Genomic DNA, 17,148 nt, shown 5'->3' with positions numbered 1-17,148 from the left:
AGTCTTAGCCACTGGACCATCAGGGAAGTTCCTCTACTGTTTATTTAAATCTACTGCCCCCCGCAACCCTCCATCTGAGCCTTAAGCTGCTTACAAAGACAAATCAGGAAGCCAAATCTGTCACCATATAAGAGTTATCATGGTTTTAGACACCCATAAGGAGTTTATCATCTGTTTGGGGAATCAAAATTGTGGACATGTGAGGGTAGAAGGGATTTAGGAGATCACCTAGCTGAGTGACTTGTAAAACAGCCACAGAGAAGATCCAGAGTCTCCAAATTTCATGTGCTGAATACCAACTAAAGAATCAGTTGCTAAGCTTTGCAGTTTGATCTCTACACAGTGTGTTACTTAAGTAAACAGGAGCTCCATGAGAGTGAGCTTCATGTTGGCAAGATTTAATCTGAGCTTTAAAGGAGATGGGCAGGTTTGGCATAAGGAGAGGGAGGGCAAACCTGGCCAGGCAGCAGCACCAGTGAAGCCGACAGCCTGACCAGCAGGGGGTTTTGTCAGGAACAGAGCGGGGTTGGGTGGAGACAGGCGTACCTGTGTATACTCAGGAGCTCTGTCAAAGCCTGGAGAAGTGCTTAAATCCAATTCCATATGATTCAGAAACATCAAAGGCTTAAAATTTAAACAAAAGATGTGCGTAAGAAAGATGCATTTCTAGTAAGATCAACCGAGGGAGAGTCCAAACTTGCTAACAGCACTTACTTTTACTTTGAACAGATTAAAGATGAAGTATTTGAAGAAACAGAGAAAAACTTCCGAATGCAAGAAAGATTAATCAAATCTTTTATCCGAGACCTTTCTCTCTACCTCCAGCACATCCGCGTGAGTAAAGACCTTGCTCTTGTTAGAATTGCTGACAGTGTAATTCCAGCCGTTCTCCTATTCATCCAGCATATTGCTTAACGAACGTGGAATAACCTGGACTCAAATGACCATTATACCATGACAAGCTTTTTATTGGGATTCTTGCAGATTATTTAAAAGTTAAACATCAGAAGATCAGCACTGTTGTATTCATAGTAAGGGGACCTAGCTCTTACCTTCATCTCTTTCAGTCTTCATGCTTTTTTCTCTGTTTACTATATCCAGTTATATAAGAAGCACTCATCACAGTTCATTTTGTCAGAATCATTTTGAAGATCAAATAGTAAGAGAATGGTTCCTATGGGGGGTGTACTTCCTAATAATCATATTCATCTACAGCTGTCCGTGGGCCTCTAAGGCTATTAGAGCCACGGATATGTCTAGAGAGTTGGAAGAACTTAGGAGATCATGGAGGCCCCGGTCTTCCTTGCCTGAGGCAGGGCTTCCTTCATGAAGTCAGCTCCAGGACTAGAACCCTTTCTCTTAATATCTGTAATTTCTCTGCTGCTTTAATAGAAATTAGGGCTTCCCTGGTAGCTCAGCTGGTAAGAATCCACCTGCAATGCAGGAGACCCTGGTTTGATTCCTGGGTCAAGAAGATCTGCTGGAGATTTAATAGAATAGTATTTAAATAAATATACCATATACCCCTGTCCCTCATGCAGGAAAATCTCATCCTGTGAAATAATTTCCTTTAAAAGAGATCCTTTGCTTTTTAAAAAAATTATTTTTTCTTATTATTATCATCATTTTTTAACTAAGTAAAATGGTGTAGAATTCAAAAACTGCCAAAGGAATGTTGTTGTCGTTCAGGTCCTAAGTCGTGCCCAACTCTTTGTGACCCTGTAGACTGAAGCAGACCAGGCTTTCCTGTCTATCAGTGTCTCAGAGTTTGCTCAAATTCATGTCCATCGAGTTGGTGATGCTATCCAACCATTTCATCTTCTGCTGCTTTCTTTTCCCTTTGCGTTTAGTCTTTGCCAGCATCAGGGTCTTTCCCAGTGAGTCAGCTCTTTACATCAGGTGGCCAAAGTATTGGCATTTCAGCTTCAGCATCAGTCCTTCCAGTGAATATTCAAGATTGATTTCCTTTAGGATGGACTGGTTTGATCTCCTTGCTGTCTAAAGAGTCTTATCCATTACTAAGTTTGAAAGCACCAGTTCTTTGGCACTCAGCCTTCTTTATGGTCCAACTCTCACATCTGTACATTACCACTGGAAAAGCCATTGCTTTGACTACGTGGACCTTTGTTGGCAAAGTGATATCTGTGCTTTTTAATACACTGTCTAGGTTTGTCATAGCTATTCTTTCAGAAGCAAACATCTTTTAATTTTGTGGCTGCAGTCACTGTCCGCAGTGATTTTGGAGCCCAAGAAAATAAAATCTGCCACTACTTCTTTTTCCCCATCTATTTGCCATGAAGTGATGGGACCAGATGCCATCATCTTCGTTTTCTGAGTGTTGAGTTTTAAGGAAACTTTTCCACTCTCAAGGGGCTCTTTAGTTCCTCTTCACTTTCTGCCATTCGTGTGGTAACGTCTGCATATCTGAGGTTGATGATACTTCTCCCAGCAGTCTTGATTCCAGCTTGTGATTCATCTAGCCCACATTTTGCATAATGTACTCTGCATATAAGTGAAGTAGGCAGGGTGACAATATATAGCCTTGATGTACCCCCTTTCCCAATTTTGAACCAGTCCATTGTTCCATGCCTGGTTTTAACTGTTGCTTCTTGACCTGCATATAGGTTTCTCAGGAGACAGGTAAGGTGGTCTGGTATTCCCATCTCTTTAAGAATTTTCCAGTTTGTTGTGATCCACACGGTCAAAGACTTTAGTGTAATCAATGAAGCAGAAGTAGATGTTTTTCTGAAATTCTCTTTTTCTGTGATGCTGTGGATGTTGGCAGTTTGATCTCTGATTCCTCTGACTTTTCTAAATTCAGCTTGTACATCTGGAAGTTCCTGGTTCACATACTGTTGACTTAAGTCATTAAGTCATTATATTTCTTTTTCTGTGATTTGGGTGTATTTGAGGGCATTTCTATTATTTATTTATTTATCATTAGTTATCTACTAATTATTAGTTATCTATTGCAGTATAGTTGCTTTCCAGCGTTGTGTTCGTTTCTCCTGTACAGCAAAGTAATTCAGCCACATGTATATGTGTATCCCCTCTTCCTTGGATTTCGTTCCCATTTAGGTCACCACGGAGCATTGAGTGCAGTTCCCTGACTGTATACAGTCAGTTCTCATTAGTTATCTGTTTTATACATAGTAGTGTATATGTAAATCCCATTCTCCTTCCCGGCTTGGTATTCACACATTTGTTCTCTGTATCTGTGTCTCTATTTCTTCTTTACAAATCAATTCATCTATACCGTTTTTCTAGATTCCACATATATGTGTTAATATATGATGCTTGTTTTTCAGTTTTTTACTTATTTCACTGTGTGTGGAGGAAATGGCAACCCACTCCAGTATTCTTGCCTGGAGAATCCCCATGGAAAGAGGAGCCTGATGGGCTACAGTCCATGGGGTCACAAAGAGTCAGATATGACTGAGCGACTAAGCACACTCCGGATGGATAGTCTCTAGGTCTCTCCATGTCTCTGCACATGACAGTTTTGTGCCTTTTCATGGCTGAGTAATATAGTAATATTCCATTGTGTGTTTTCATACACCACATTTTTTTTATCATTCCCCTATTGGTGGATATTTAGGTTAGTTCCATGTTCCAGCTATTGTAAATAATGCTACAATGAATACTGAGTTGTGTGTATGTTTTTGAATTGTGGTTTTCTCTGAGAATATGCCCAAGAATGGGATTCATGGGTCATTTAGTAATTTTGGTTTTAGTCTTTTAAAGAACTTCCATGCTGTTCTCTCGGGTTTCCCTGGTAGCTGAGATGATAGAGAATCTGCCTGCAGTGCAGGACACTTGGGTTTGATCCCTGGGTTGGGAAGATCCCCTGGATAAGGGAATGACTACCCACTCCATTGTTCTTGCCTGGAGAATCCCATGGAGAGAAGAGCCTGGCAGGCTACAGTCTACAGGGTGGGAAAAAGTCAGACACTGAGTGACTAGCACTTTCACACTGTTCTCAACAGTGGCTGTATCAATTTACATTCTGGACGCACTTATTTATTGATTTAATGTTCTTTTCTTATTGACTTATAGTACTTTTGTATATGTTGGAGGAAATAGCCTTTTATTTGAGATGATGGTTTACAAATACCACACACACACCCCCATTTGTTGACTTTTGAATTTGCTTAAGATTTTTCTGTGTGTAGAAGAGTTTTATTTTTGTGTAATCTAATAGAACTTTTATGGCCTCTTCATTCTGTGTCATACTTTAAAAGGGCTTTTCCATCCCAAGAAAATTTTTAAAAGATCTCCTATGTTTCAGTACTTTTATCATTTTATATTAAAGTCATAAATCTAGCTGAAATTCACATTAGCACATAAGGTTTGAGGTAGGAATCCAGCTTTTTGCTTTTTATCTAGTTGTCATTAGCATTTATTGAGTAATCCCCACTTTTTGATATGCTTCCTACATTTTTTTTAAATAGCAAACTCTCCTTATTTTAAAATTGTGATTAAGGGGACTTCCCTGGCAGTCCAGTAATTAAGACTTTGTGCGTCCATTGCAGGGGGTATGAGTTCCATCTCTGATTGAGGAACTAAGATTCTGCATGCTGCAGGGGGCCAAAAAAAATGAATAAAAATTTGATTAAAGATCAGGGCTTATAAGACTTTTCAGGAGCACACTGGCTTAAAGTGAGAGATTTGACCAAGTATATTTCCCTTGCCTTAGGACTCTTCCCTACAGTTCCTCTAATTTTGTTGTCTCCCTATTGACCATCCCCCCCGCCCCCCATGTTTTCTAAATACATAGCAAGTGTACACTGGAGCCCCCAGGTCTTAAAAGGCTTGTCTCCACAGCAGTGGGTGACAGCCCTTGGACAGGCAGGTCAGTTTGGTTCCCATTGCTAACTGCCATCTAGGGTGGATGATGGAGGCCGGAAGTTCTGTCTGGTCTTACCCGTGTTTGTACTTGGCCGCAGGAATCAGCATGTGTGAAGGTGGTGGCTGCCGTGAGCATGTGGGACGTGTGCATGGAGAAGGGACACAGAGACTTGGAACAGTTCGAGAAGGTGCATCGCTACATCAGTGACCAGCTCTTCACAAACTTTGTAAGTGACTCTTCAGCCCACTTTGCTTGCATCGGCCCTTTTCCCAGGGTTCTATCTAACATCCAGCTCTTGGCGAAGTTCATGCCGTAGAGACGTGCTTCCATGGACCAGGAGTCCTTGTGCCCTGTAGTTAAATTATATCAGGATTTTATATTCAGAATGTGGCTTTCAGTCAGTCAGCTAAAAGGACAAGTAGGACCTGCATGTATGCAAAGAGATTTTTTTTTAATAGTTAGTGACCAGCCCAATTTCAGGCGACAAAGGAAAACTAGGAAATTTAATCTGGTATCACTGTTGATAACTGACCAAAAGAAAACAACTAAAGGATTAATGATTTTAAAAGGAATATTTCGGCACAGTTAATAGTTTAACAAGAAGATCTTTGAAATGGCACAAACTACTTTATAAAGACTACTAAATGTCAGATTGCTCGGGAAACTCTAAATGGAGAGAGAGAGAGATATCCTGAGTAGAAATGGATGGGCTTTGCTAGGATCTTGGAGGTCTCTGGATGCTTGAGGCTAAGAAAACATGATAGTTGGGAAGCTTACAGGTATTCTGACTGTAGCATCTTCGTTAAAGTTTACTAAGTACCTATTTATGTTCTTTTTGTATCCATATTATGCCCTTGATATCTATCCCTTTAGAATTAGACAAAAATCTTTGAAAAGTGAAAACAGATTATTATTAAGTAGTTATGAGTAGAAGATATGATGGGTGTGTGAAAGTTTGTCTACCGCAGATTTATGTAACAACTAAATCTTTTTATTTTTTATTGACTTATGGTTGACTTACAATGTTGCGTTAATTACTTCTGTACAGGAAAGTTACTCAGTTATGTGTGTGCGTGTGTATTTAGTCTTTTTCATATTCTTTTCCATTACGGTTTCTCACAGGATACTGAATACAGTTCCCTGTGCTGTACAGTAGGAGCTTGTTGTTTATCCATTCTATATATACCAGTTTGCATCTGCTAATCCCAAACTTCCATGTCTTCCCTCTTCCACCCCCTTCTGCCTTGGCAATCACCAGTCTGTTCTCTATGTCTCTGATGTTGTTTTGTGTCCTAGATAGGCTCATTTGTGTCCTGTTTTAGACTCCACATATAAGTGGTATGATACAGTGTTTGTCCTCCTGACTTAGTGTGATAATATCTGGGTCCATCCACGCTGCTGCAAATAGCATTGTTCGTTTTTAACGGTTGAGCAGTATTCCACTGTGTTGTGTACCACGTTTTCTTTATCCCGTCATCTATCGAAGGGCATTAAGCTTGTGTCCATGTCTTGGCTGTTGTGAATAGTGCTGCTATGAATACATGAGGATGCACGCATCTTTTTGAATCCTAGTTTTGTATGGATATTTGCCCAGGAGTGGGATTGCTGGATCATATGGTAATTCTATTTTTAACAATTAAACCTTAAGTTAAATTCAGGTTATGTGTAGACATGTACACATAAGTGATACCAGACAGGTGGTCACATCTGGGTTATAATGCAACATCAAGTTAATGTAGTTAAGCATTTGTCAACAGCTGTGTAGCTGTTTTGCATACTCTTTGGTGTGTGCAGATTGTTGGGTGAAGAGTTACAAGCTGAGAAGCTTTGTGTGCAGACATCTGGTATCAGGTAGGCAGAACACTGTTGGATCTGCACAGGTTTAGCTTGGAGCAAAGCAGGTGGTGCAGGATGTAACAAAAGCCACCTGGAGAGTATTCTAAGAACAACAAATTTGAGACTGAACACCGTGCCTTTCTCATTTTCACAGAAAGAGAGGACAGAGCGGCTGGTCATCTCTCCCCTGAATCAGTTACTGAGCATGTTCACAGGACCCCACAAGCTGGTGCAAAAACGCTTCGATAAGCTTCTGGACTTCTATAACTGTACAGAACGGGCAGAGAAGCTGAAAGACAAGAAAACCCTGGAGGAGCTGCAGTCGGCTCGGAACAACTATGAGGCCCTGAATGCCCAGCTGCTAGATGAGCTGCCCAAGTTCCACCAGTACGCGCAGGGCCTCTTCAGCAACTGCGTGCACGGCTACGCCGAGGCCCACTGTGACTTTGTGCGTCAGGCGCTGGAGCAGCTGAAGCCACTGCTCTCGGTGAGACCCTCCCTCCCCATGGAGGAGGGGACTCCCAGGTTCCCCCCAAGTTTTTTTGGGAATACATTTCAGGGTTGTCAAGCTATTATTAAGCTAGGCAGGTTAACTATGTCACTTGGGTCAAGCCCATGGGGAACTGGAATTCTTGATGCCTTGACAGTGCTGGAAATCCCATGGCCTTGAATGGTCTCTTTCCACCCTGAGCTACCCTGGAGGAGCTGGGCCTGTGGCCCCCTGGCTACAGTGTTGGTGGCTCACACTTGAGGAGTTTCAAGGAGACTGTGCCAGTCCTGGGGTCTTTTACGTGTGTTCTGTTCTCCCCTCTGTCTCTGTTCTTGTGCATGGACTCCAGCTACTCAAAGTCACCGGCAGGGAGGGGAACCTGATTGCCATCTTCCATGAGGAGCACAGCAGGGTCCTGCAGCAGCTCCAGGTTTTCACCTTCTTCCCAGAGTCTCTTCCCACCACCAAGAGACCATTTGAGAGGAAAACCGTGGACCGCCAGTCCACCCGAAAGCCGCTCCTCGGCATGGTGAGTGGAACCAGCGACACTCATATGGCCTCGTGGTTAAGGTGTGAACTCCTGAGCAAGACCACTCGGTTCAGATCTCAGTTCTGACAGTGACTCACTCTGTGTCCTTGAGCACATGCCTCAGTTTCCTCATGTCTAAAGCACCACTAATCGTTCTAGCTACATCATAGGGTTGTTTTGCGATTTAAATGAGTTAAAGTATGTAGAGCACTTAGGCGTTGGCCTGGCACATGGTAACCATTATTCGAGTAAGCTATCATCAACGTTATTGATTGACTCAGCTCTGTCTCTACCAATTAACAATTTAATGAATTTAAATATTTTATAATAATTGGAGAACAAAGGTTATTGAGTTCAAATCTGTCATGTGTTCATTCTTTCTTTACTTACTATCACTAGGCACCAGCAGTGTGCCAGCTGATACAGACTTCAAATGCCCTCTGCAGAGCATTCTTGGGGCCTAGTCTCTACAGTGAAAGGAGTTAATAAAGGATTAATATTAATACTTTGATCAGTCAGTTAAGGTAACTGGTTTAAGGATATGTTAATTCTGCCAGGCTCCCTATTTTTGATCATGTATTGGAAAAGTTATCATCTGATATATCAACTGCCAAACAGTTATTGGCTGATCACTTTTTACCTGGAGTTATTTTCATTTTGAACTCAATTCTTCCACATTCTGAAAAGTAGGGTAAGCCATATGGGGTCATAATCTACAAGACTGCTGATCTGTCTGTGCTTCAGTATTTTTGTCCCATATAATCCTGTAGACTGTAGAGCAATTATCTTTCAATTAAAAAATAAGTTAATTTAAAAAATTTTTATATGATTTTAAAGTGAGTGATAGTCACTCAGTCGTGTCCAACTCTTTGCGACTCCATGGACTATAGCCTGCCAGGCTTCTCTGTCCATTGGATTCTCTAGGCAAGAATACTGGAGTGGGTTGCCATTTCCATCTCCAGTGATCTTAAAAAAAGGGTATCACATTTTTTATCACTTTACTTTTTCTTATTTTATGAATATTATTTGTTTTTAAAGATGAGAAGCCAAGATAAGGAAAGTCTCAGTTGTTTAGAATCATATAGCAGAATACAAGGAGACCTACTCATATTACTTAGATATTTTGATTCTTTAGGTGGCAGTTTAACCACATATTTTTATCATAGGATAACAGAGCTAAAATTAAGGATGTGTTAAATTTTTTTACTCTAGCTGTAAAGGCACCAAAACATGACCTAAGAGACTATGGTTTTTCCCCAGCCACACAGGCTGACTCAGTGGAGAAGCATGTGATAGGAGCTGGGAGCAGCTGGCTGTAATTGCCTCCGTTTCTGAGACTGACAACATACGTGATTACATACAACTGCTGGGGTAACAGCCACGGAGGGGTTTAGATGATGGTATCTCTTATATTGCCTTTCAGCCAAGTTATATGCTCCAGTCGGAAGAACTTCGAGCCTCACTCCTGGCAAGGTATCCCCCTGAAAAGCTCTTCCAGGCAGAACGGAACTTCAATGCAGCCCAGGACCTGGATGTCTCACTTTTGGAAGGTGACCTGGTGGGTGTGATCAAGAAGAAGGACCCCATGGGCAGTCAGAACCGCTGGCTGATTGACAACGGAGGTAAGAACAGTAGAGGACAGATTGTTGTTGTCTAGTCACTAAGTTGTGTCTTGATTTTTTGCAACCCCATGGACTGTAGCCTGCCAGGCTCCTCTGTCCATGGGATTCTCCAGGCAAGAATACTAGAGTGGGTTGCCATGCCCTCCTCCAGGGGACCTTCCCAGGGACCGAACCTGTGTCTCCAGCATTGGCAGCATTGGCGAATTCTTTACTGCTGAGCCACCAGGGAAGCCCAGACACAGATTACCATGACTCTAAATGAGGAAAAGAGTGATTTGGGCTGTGCCTGAATCCTGTGTAGGCCAGCAGAAAATATGAGTCTTTGATTAAAGGGAAAATAACCTTAAAAGTTTTCTCCATCTAATGCTCAAGTCATTACAGAACAAAACCAGTTTTTGATTTTTTTTTTTTTTTTAATTCCAGAGAAGACTCTGGAATTACTTCACTTGCAAGACGCCTTGTTTCACCTTTACAGGCAGTGAATCCTGCCTGAAGGGTCCTTTGCCCTCTCCATCGCTGAGTGAACCATAAGTTCTTTACCTGTGTTTTGTGAACATATGAATTTAAAACTTGTAAGATAGGGTTTTTTTGCCCCCTCCCCGCGCCCCCCCAAACATAATTTTACCTCATGACTATTTAGGAAATGACTTTAAAAACAGCTCACAGCTTTTTTTTTCCCCTTCTTTCTGGTGGGAGTTGGGGTGGGGAAGGGGTACAGAATTTTTTTGTAAAATACAAAGAATAATGCCAATCCATGATTCTTTTTCCACAGTTCCAAAATCTGAAAAGCTTTGAAAATCAGAAGGTTTTTTTTTTTAAAGAACTAATTTGCCCAAACCTGCCGTGATCTGAACTTACTTGGTGACAAAACCTGAACAGATGATGAGAGGCTGTTTATGATCCTTACTTTTTCCCTTTTGGTGTGACTAGTCATGTTTTGCTACAGAAACCTGAATGGGTTTGACTATGGGGTGTTGACCCAGTTCTAAATCTCCAAATCTGAATTCCATAATACATCTGGCCCCAAGTGTTTTAGAGAAGGATTATGTCCTCTGTAATAAACACCTGTATTCATACCATGAGAACTGAAAATTTTAATATTTCTCAGTTTCTTTAAAAGTGTCTTGTGGATTTTTTTTCTCCTTCCCCAGCTCCCTATTCCGCTTACCCAAAATAATAAAGATTGAACTGGGAAAGGCAGGACAAAGGAAGGGGCGCCCAGGGCGATGGCAGGTGAGAGCCACTGATAGACCGATGTCCTCTTAGTGAAGATTCAGACTGTTTGAGCTACCCTGTCCTTGGGTTCCTAGCTCCACAGTCCTGATGACTAAAGTGGTAGCAGGAAGCCCACAGCATCAGGATCAGCTCTTAGACCCTCCACCCCTTGCTGTCTGCCTAGGGGACTTCTCACCATCACTCAGAAAAGAGAACACATGCAAGCTGGCTTTTTTTTGGTTCCAGGAAACACACTGACAATCAAGACAGAGATGACCCTTGCTCAAGTGGAGGTTACATACTCCAGGTCCCTGCCTAACAGATAATTCCTTCTTATTCAGTATTATAGCAGTTTTTCCTATAGGTCAGAGATCTCAGTTTCTAATTTGTGCTTAAGGTTTTAGCTGAGGGCCCTCTCTGTCCTCATCTTAGGTTATTTATTGACATGAACACGTGTTAGATGTGTATTCTAACTAATATAAGCAGTTTCCTACTCTAGTTCTCAGTATTCCCACCACATTCCTAAACCAGGAGTGAAGAGGGCAGGGAGGCATATGGGAGGGGCTCTGTCAGGCTGAGGATGGTTTTTAGATCCCTTTTAACCACACTCTATGGACTTGAACACATCCTTAGTGAAGTCTTCCCCTTAGCCTTTGCTCCCACGGTTTGGCGCTCTTGTTAAAATGTCTTCATCTGCTCATGCTCAGGCGTGTGGTCATTTTTGTTACTGTCTCTCAATTCTCAGCAAATCCCCTTGTCACTCACCTGTTGGACCAACAGCCACAGCGTCTCATCTCTGCCATCCGCCTTGCGCCCTGGGATGGGATGGTGTCTTCTCTTTGTCTCCTGACATATTCCCTCTCAGTATTGACCGTAAGCCATAGTTTCTCCTCTGTTGATTTCCTCCCGGCTCCTCCCACGAAAAGCTCTTGGTGTTTGTTTTTCCTCCCGGCAGTCACCAAGGGCTTTGTGTACAGCTCCTTCCTGAAGCCCTACAACGCGCGCCGCAGCCACTCCGACGCCTCCGTGGGCAGCCACTCCTCCACCGAGTCGGAGCACGGCAGCTCCTCCCCCCGGTTCCCGCAGCGGCAGAACAGCGGCGGCACCTTGACCTTCAACCCCAGCAGCATGGCTGTGTCCTTTAGCTCAGGGCCTTGCCAGAAACAGCCTCCAGATGCATCTTCCCAGACAGAATTTGACCAAGGAACTCTCAGTGCCTCCTTGAACTCAGAGGGCAGTCCTTCCAGATGCCCGTCGGACCCAGACTCCCCCTCCCAGCACAGGCCTTGGGACTCGGGCGATGCGGTCAGAGACCTTCACCAGCCTGCCCCTACCCTGAGGAACTCCCGAAACCCCAGGCATCCAGAAATGGCTGGTTCCTCCATGTCAGGGCGTAACGGGCAGAGTCGAGACCTCGTAAAAGCAGGCGCAAGAACAGCGCTGTTTCTGGACGACAGACATGAGCAGCCAGAGAGTAGCGAGGCTGAAGGCAACCAGGTGAGTGCGCCCGGTTTCCATGGTTACTGCGGGATTTGTGGATGCAGGGGATGAGTTCTCAGGAGTGGGCGAGGCCTCACCGGCCTGGGGGGCTGACCCTGGAGATGGGCCCACAGATAAATCCATAAAGGATTTCCAGAAGCTCAATGCTGTGAGAGTGGGCAGCTAGACCCTTCTGGACCTTCGGTGGCTGACTTCACAGGCTGTAGTTTTGTGGAGCATTTACCGGCTGTTACCATGAAGCTTTTCATACTCTTCCAGTGCACTGATTCTTCCAGTGCACTGATTCTTCCATTGGTATAAAGTCTGCTGTTTAACTCATCTACTGAGTTTCTCATTCAAGTAACTAAATTTCTAGAATTCAGGAATAGAATTCTGATTCTGTTTCAGTTTTTCCTGTTCTTTTTGTAATGGCCCCTTTGTATCATAAACATTTTAAACCTGCATATTTTAAAGCCACTTTCACATCCACAGTTGAGGAATCCCTCAGCTCACTTGCAGCAGTGAGTCTCCAAGTGTGTCTTACCTTTGTCGGTGAGCTCTTTGTGGCTCTGACAAGCCCAGGACACACATCCCAGCTCTGCACCCACCAGCGGGCTGGTGGAAATGGACCAGGAAGTGGCCCTTTCTGAGATTCTGACTTTGTGCAAGGATCTCAGTTCTAGCCTCACCAGCTCCAGTCCTTGAGCACCCTTGGGTGTGTGTTCATCTCTTTGCCCCTGCGGGCCTCACGATTCCTCCTCCTGATCACTGACCACCACCCTCGCTTTGCATGCTAGCCCTGTTATGGGCACCTAGTGAGTATCCTTTCTTTCTTTGGGATTAGATGTGGTTTTTTTGTTGTTTTGTAAAGATTTTTGAATACAGAATTTCTGTGTTAGGAGTATGAAAGAGCATCCTTATGTCTCATCCATCTTCCATACTGACTGAAGCTTTTTTCCCTTTTTAAGGCAACTCTGAAAGAGTTAAGTGAATTTTGGTTTTCTTTAAAGTTGTCCTATTCATTATGGTAGCCATCAGCCATATATAGCTATTTAAGTTAGGTAAAGTTAAAATTTAAGTTCTTTCATCTCACTAGCTGTTATTTCAAATGCTCAATGGCTGTGTGTCTAGGGGCTGCCATATTGGATGGTCCAGATACAGACGGTACCCATCACCCTGGGAAGTTCTGTTGGGTAGCTTTGCTCTCAGATGTTTCCCATTTCCTAACTCACTTTCTCTCCCTCTCACAGGTCTATTTTGCTGTCTATACCTTCAAGGCACGGAACCCAAATGAGCTGAGTGTGTCAGCCAATCAGAGACTCAAGATCCTAGAGTTTAAAGATGTTACAGGAAATACAGAATGGTGGTTAGCTGAAGTCAATGGGAAAAAGGGTTACGTTCCATCCAATTATATCCGCAAAGCTGAGTACACCTGAGCCTGTTCTGCTTCCCACTCAACCTTGCTGCCTTCACTTCCTTCTGCTGAAGGGTTCTGGTATCCGCCAAGAGGGCTCCTGCTCCTGAGACACTGGCCCTGCCACATTGCTTAACCGTGGCACAGTGAGGCATAAGTCTTGTTCTCTTCGATTGGGTTGTCAACCTTGATGCTCACTAGAATCTCTAGAATTTGAAATGGACCCGGGTGCTTAACAAGTGATTCAGTGACCGTGAAAAGAGAAGCAAGTCCTGGGGTCAGCCTTTGGAAATGAGAAATTTCTAATCAGAAGACCAGTATCCAATATATGCTAGAAGCTGTGCTGTAGCATTAGAAGAAGTTGATGTTGGTTGTGCCATATTGAGTGGGGTGGCCCCATGCTCCATGATCAACTGACCGGAAGCCAACTTGGATGAATTCTCTGGGAGCCCTTTCAGGCTGCACCTCTGCATGCGGCAAGAAGTTCGTCAACATTGTACCAAATCTGGTGTTTTAAAACCTCAGTGTCTGGCACATATTTGCACACACACCCCTTATTTCTAAACATCCCTAAAACACTGCCATCTGTAATCTTTTTCTTATTTATTTCGCCACATTTCCAGATTGGGCAAAATTCAACTATTGAGTCAGCTAAAAACGTTCATTTGGGTTTTTCTGTAAGATCTAATGGAAAATCCCAGACGAACTTTCTGGCCAACCTAGTACTTCTTTCTCCTTTTAAAAATGTTTAGAATATTCCTTTCCTCTGAACCTTCATATGAAAGGTTCTCTTCCCATTAGGTGCTATTCTCCACACCTTGCTGACACCATCTCTATACGGTCTGTGTATGATGATGTTTTCTGGCTTCTTTCCTGAAGCTCAATCAATAGCTGATAGACTTTCTTGGGAGAATGGAATCGGCGCTCCCACTGTTCCCTGCGGGGGATTCATTCTGCAATGGGCTGAAGCCAGTCAAGCCCAGAGGGAGACTGGATGCCTCTCCCCTTCCTCCACACTACTGTCCACAGATGAAGAGAACGTAACGCATGTTTATCTCATTTGAATCTGGGTAAACAGTCCAGAAGTAGCTTATCCTAGACATGGAAATAAGCATTTTCTGTTTCATCAGCCCCCCTGCTTCAGAGACCATGGTCTAAGCCAAACAGAATCTAAAGTGCCTGATTGTACCTCCTCCACCTCAGGAAGATGTTTACTGATCCTAACACTAAGATCCCCCCTGAAGTTTGTATGTGAGCAGGGCTCTTATTCTTAAGGTCTGCCCCAGATTGAAAGCCTGCCTTGGAACAGGAAATCAAGAATTTTGTCTTGCAAGAAAGGGCATGAAGAACAGCTTACAGCCCTTGCTCCTCTAAATGCACCTTCACCTTAAAGTCTTGATGAGTCAGGAGACACCCGGGGGATCCTTGGCCACCCCGGGGTCTGCTGGTCAATCAGAAGGCAGCAACGCAAGAGTCTCTCATGAATAGTGTTTATATCTAGAGATGTTTATATTTAAGTAGTTATTTTATAAATAAAAGCATTTTAAGGGCCATAAGTATGTTTTCTTGACTTTCTTCCTGGTTTAGCTTGAACCTTCTCATGTTTCTGGGGGTACCTTCTTGACGATTCATTGATGCTTAGATTTCAAGAAATGGGAGAGGCTAAGTGAAGAAACTCAGGTCAGGAATTCCTTTTCAAATATGATTTCAGCAGAAACAGTTTATACTTAAAATATGTCCATGCTGCATTTTAAGCCATTTCGTGCAGTAAAATCCTAGCAAAACAGAAGAGCTGGGAATTCTAAGAGGTAAGTATTTCGCAGCCATTACAGATATGGAAACTGATGCACTTGTGCTGAACTAACAGTCAGACCGCAGCTCAAGCCAGGTTGGGTGTGGGGGGGCGGGGACAGGGAGAAGTAGCAGGAGCACTGGCCAAGGTGGTGCCAATGAAGCAGTTGCCTGAGACTGTTAAGGAATGGAGAATGTGGGTGAAAGGTAGACTCTGGAGAAAAAGCTTACAGGCCAGCGAGGCTAACTCTTACATTACGAAGAAGGAAGATGGGGTCCGGTGACATTGTGACCTGCCCAAAGTTTTTGATGGAGCCTGAATCTAAACTTGGGTCAGGCTGAGCCTGTCCACCTTGTTCTGAGCCAGACTGACACTCAAGGGCATTGTGACCTTGGCAACTTCCCCAACCTGGGCTTCAGCTTCCTTATCTAACATAGAGATAATTTAACTTGTTATCTGCCTTCTGGGGTTGTGGTAAGGGTGGGATGAGTTAATACATGGAGAGTGCTGGGACACTGCCTGGCACAAAGCAAAGATAGCCCTGAGGTCCAAGTCAAGGAATTCAGATTTGATGAGAAACTCCTTGTTCCCTAAGCTTCCTAAGCAGATTGCCTGTTTATAGGAAAGCTTGGAGAAGGCAGTGGCACCCCAGTCCAGTACTCTTGCCTGGAAAATCCCATGGACGGAGGAGCCGCGAGGGCTGCAGTCCATGGGGTCGCTAAGAGTCGGACACGACTGAGCAACTTCACTTTGACTTTTCACTTTTCTGCATTGGAGAAGGAAATGGCAACCCACTCCAGTGTTCTTGCCTGGAGAATCCCAGGGACAGGGGAGCCTGGTGGGCTGCCGTCTGTGGGGTCGCATAATGCGAGTCGGACACAACTGAAGTGACTTAGCAGCAGCAGCAGCAGGAGGAAAGCTTAATGATAGCGGGATGATTTGAGGGGAGGACAGATCAAAGGTCAGAAAAATCTAATTTAAGAAAAGTTAACTGGCTTGGATTTCAGATTGCTTGTGAATAGGAAAAAGCAGCATCCTATAAAGGTACGAAATTAGAGAAATGATGGAATCCTTAACAAAGGGGAGATCATTGGAATGGAAGCAAGTTTATGAGAAGATAAATATTGTTTAAACATTAACATGTCTGCTAGGTCTTGCTTTTTCTTTATTTTTCTATTGAAATGTAGTTGATGTACAGTATTTCAGGCATACAGAAAGATGATTCAGTTATATATGTATCAGACTTTTTTCTACTATAGGTCATTACAAGATGTTGACTTTCCTTCTCTGTGCTAATACAGTACATCCCTGTTTATCTGTTGTATATATAGTGATGTGTATCTGTTAATTCCAAATCCCAATTTCTCTCTCCCCCTCTCCCCTTTGGTAGACCATAAATTATTTTCTATGTCTATGAGTCTATTTCTGTTTTGTAAATAAGTTCATCTTTATCATCTTTTTTAGTTTCCACGTATAAGTGATACGGTATGATGTTCATCTTTTTCTGACTTAACATGATACTCTCTAGGTCCGTCTGTGTTGCTGCAAATGGCTTTATTTCATCCTGTTTTTGTGGCTGAGGAGCATTCTGTTGTATATATGCACCATATCTTGATCCATTCATCTGTTGATGGACACTGGTTGCCAGGTCTTCACTGTTTTGTAAATAGTGCTGCTGTGAACATCGGGGTGCATGTATCTTCTTGAATGAAGAGTTTTTGTGTTTTGCAGATACATATGCCCAGAAATGGGATTGTTGGGTCATATGAAAGCCCAGTTTTTAGGGGTTTTTTTTGTTTTTTATGTATCACTTTATTTTGAAGATGACAAATGGAAGTTGAAGGAAGGTTAAGCAAGTAGGTCTAGACCACACAGCTAGCAGATGGCAGAGCAGGGCTGCAAGGCCTGGGTTCTCCCGTTTA

The 17,148-nt window shown here is 43.2% G+C and overlaps 1 protein-coding gene across 4 annotated transcripts in view; it reads left to right on the top strand.

Moving 5' to 3' along the window:
* DNMBP (dynamin binding protein) overlaps window positions 1-14,990 on the top strand; it is a 116,932-nt gene extending 101,942 nt beyond the window's left edge. For 3 of the 4 annotated variants that reach the window (XM_061403085.1, XM_061403084.1, XM_061403087.1), the window contains 7 exons: window positions 730-834; window positions 4,947-5,075; window positions 6,840-7,172; window positions 7,525-7,704; window positions 9,128-9,326; window positions 11,497-12,038; window positions 13,271-14,990. In XM_061403085.1, the coding sequence (XP_061259069.1) occupies window positions 730-834; window positions 4,947-5,075; window positions 6,840-7,172; window positions 7,525-7,704; window positions 9,128-9,326; window positions 11,497-12,038; window positions 13,271-13,456 (1,674 nt within the window). In that variant the 3' untranslated portion in view covers window positions 13,457-14,990. Of the gene's footprint in view, window positions 1-729; window positions 835-4,946; window positions 5,076-6,839; window positions 7,173-7,524; window positions 7,705-9,127; window positions 9,327-10,098; window positions 11,314-11,496; window positions 12,039-13,270 lie in introns of those variants that run through there. The other variant, XM_061403086.1, reaches the window with a different exon arrangement.
* The last annotated feature ends 2,158 nt before the right edge of the window (window positions 14,991-17,148 follow it).

This window comes from Bos javanicus, chromosome 26, assembly GCF_032452875.1.
Source record: "Bos javanicus breed banteng chromosome 26, ARS-OSU_banteng_1.0, whole genome shotgun sequence".
In the NCBI taxonomy this organism is placed as follows: domain Eukaryota; kingdom Metazoa; phylum Chordata; class Mammalia; order Artiodactyla; family Bovidae; genus Bos; species Bos javanicus.
The sequence above is the reverse complement of the archived record's forward strand: the minus strand, read 5'-3'. Positions and strand labels throughout refer to the sequence as shown.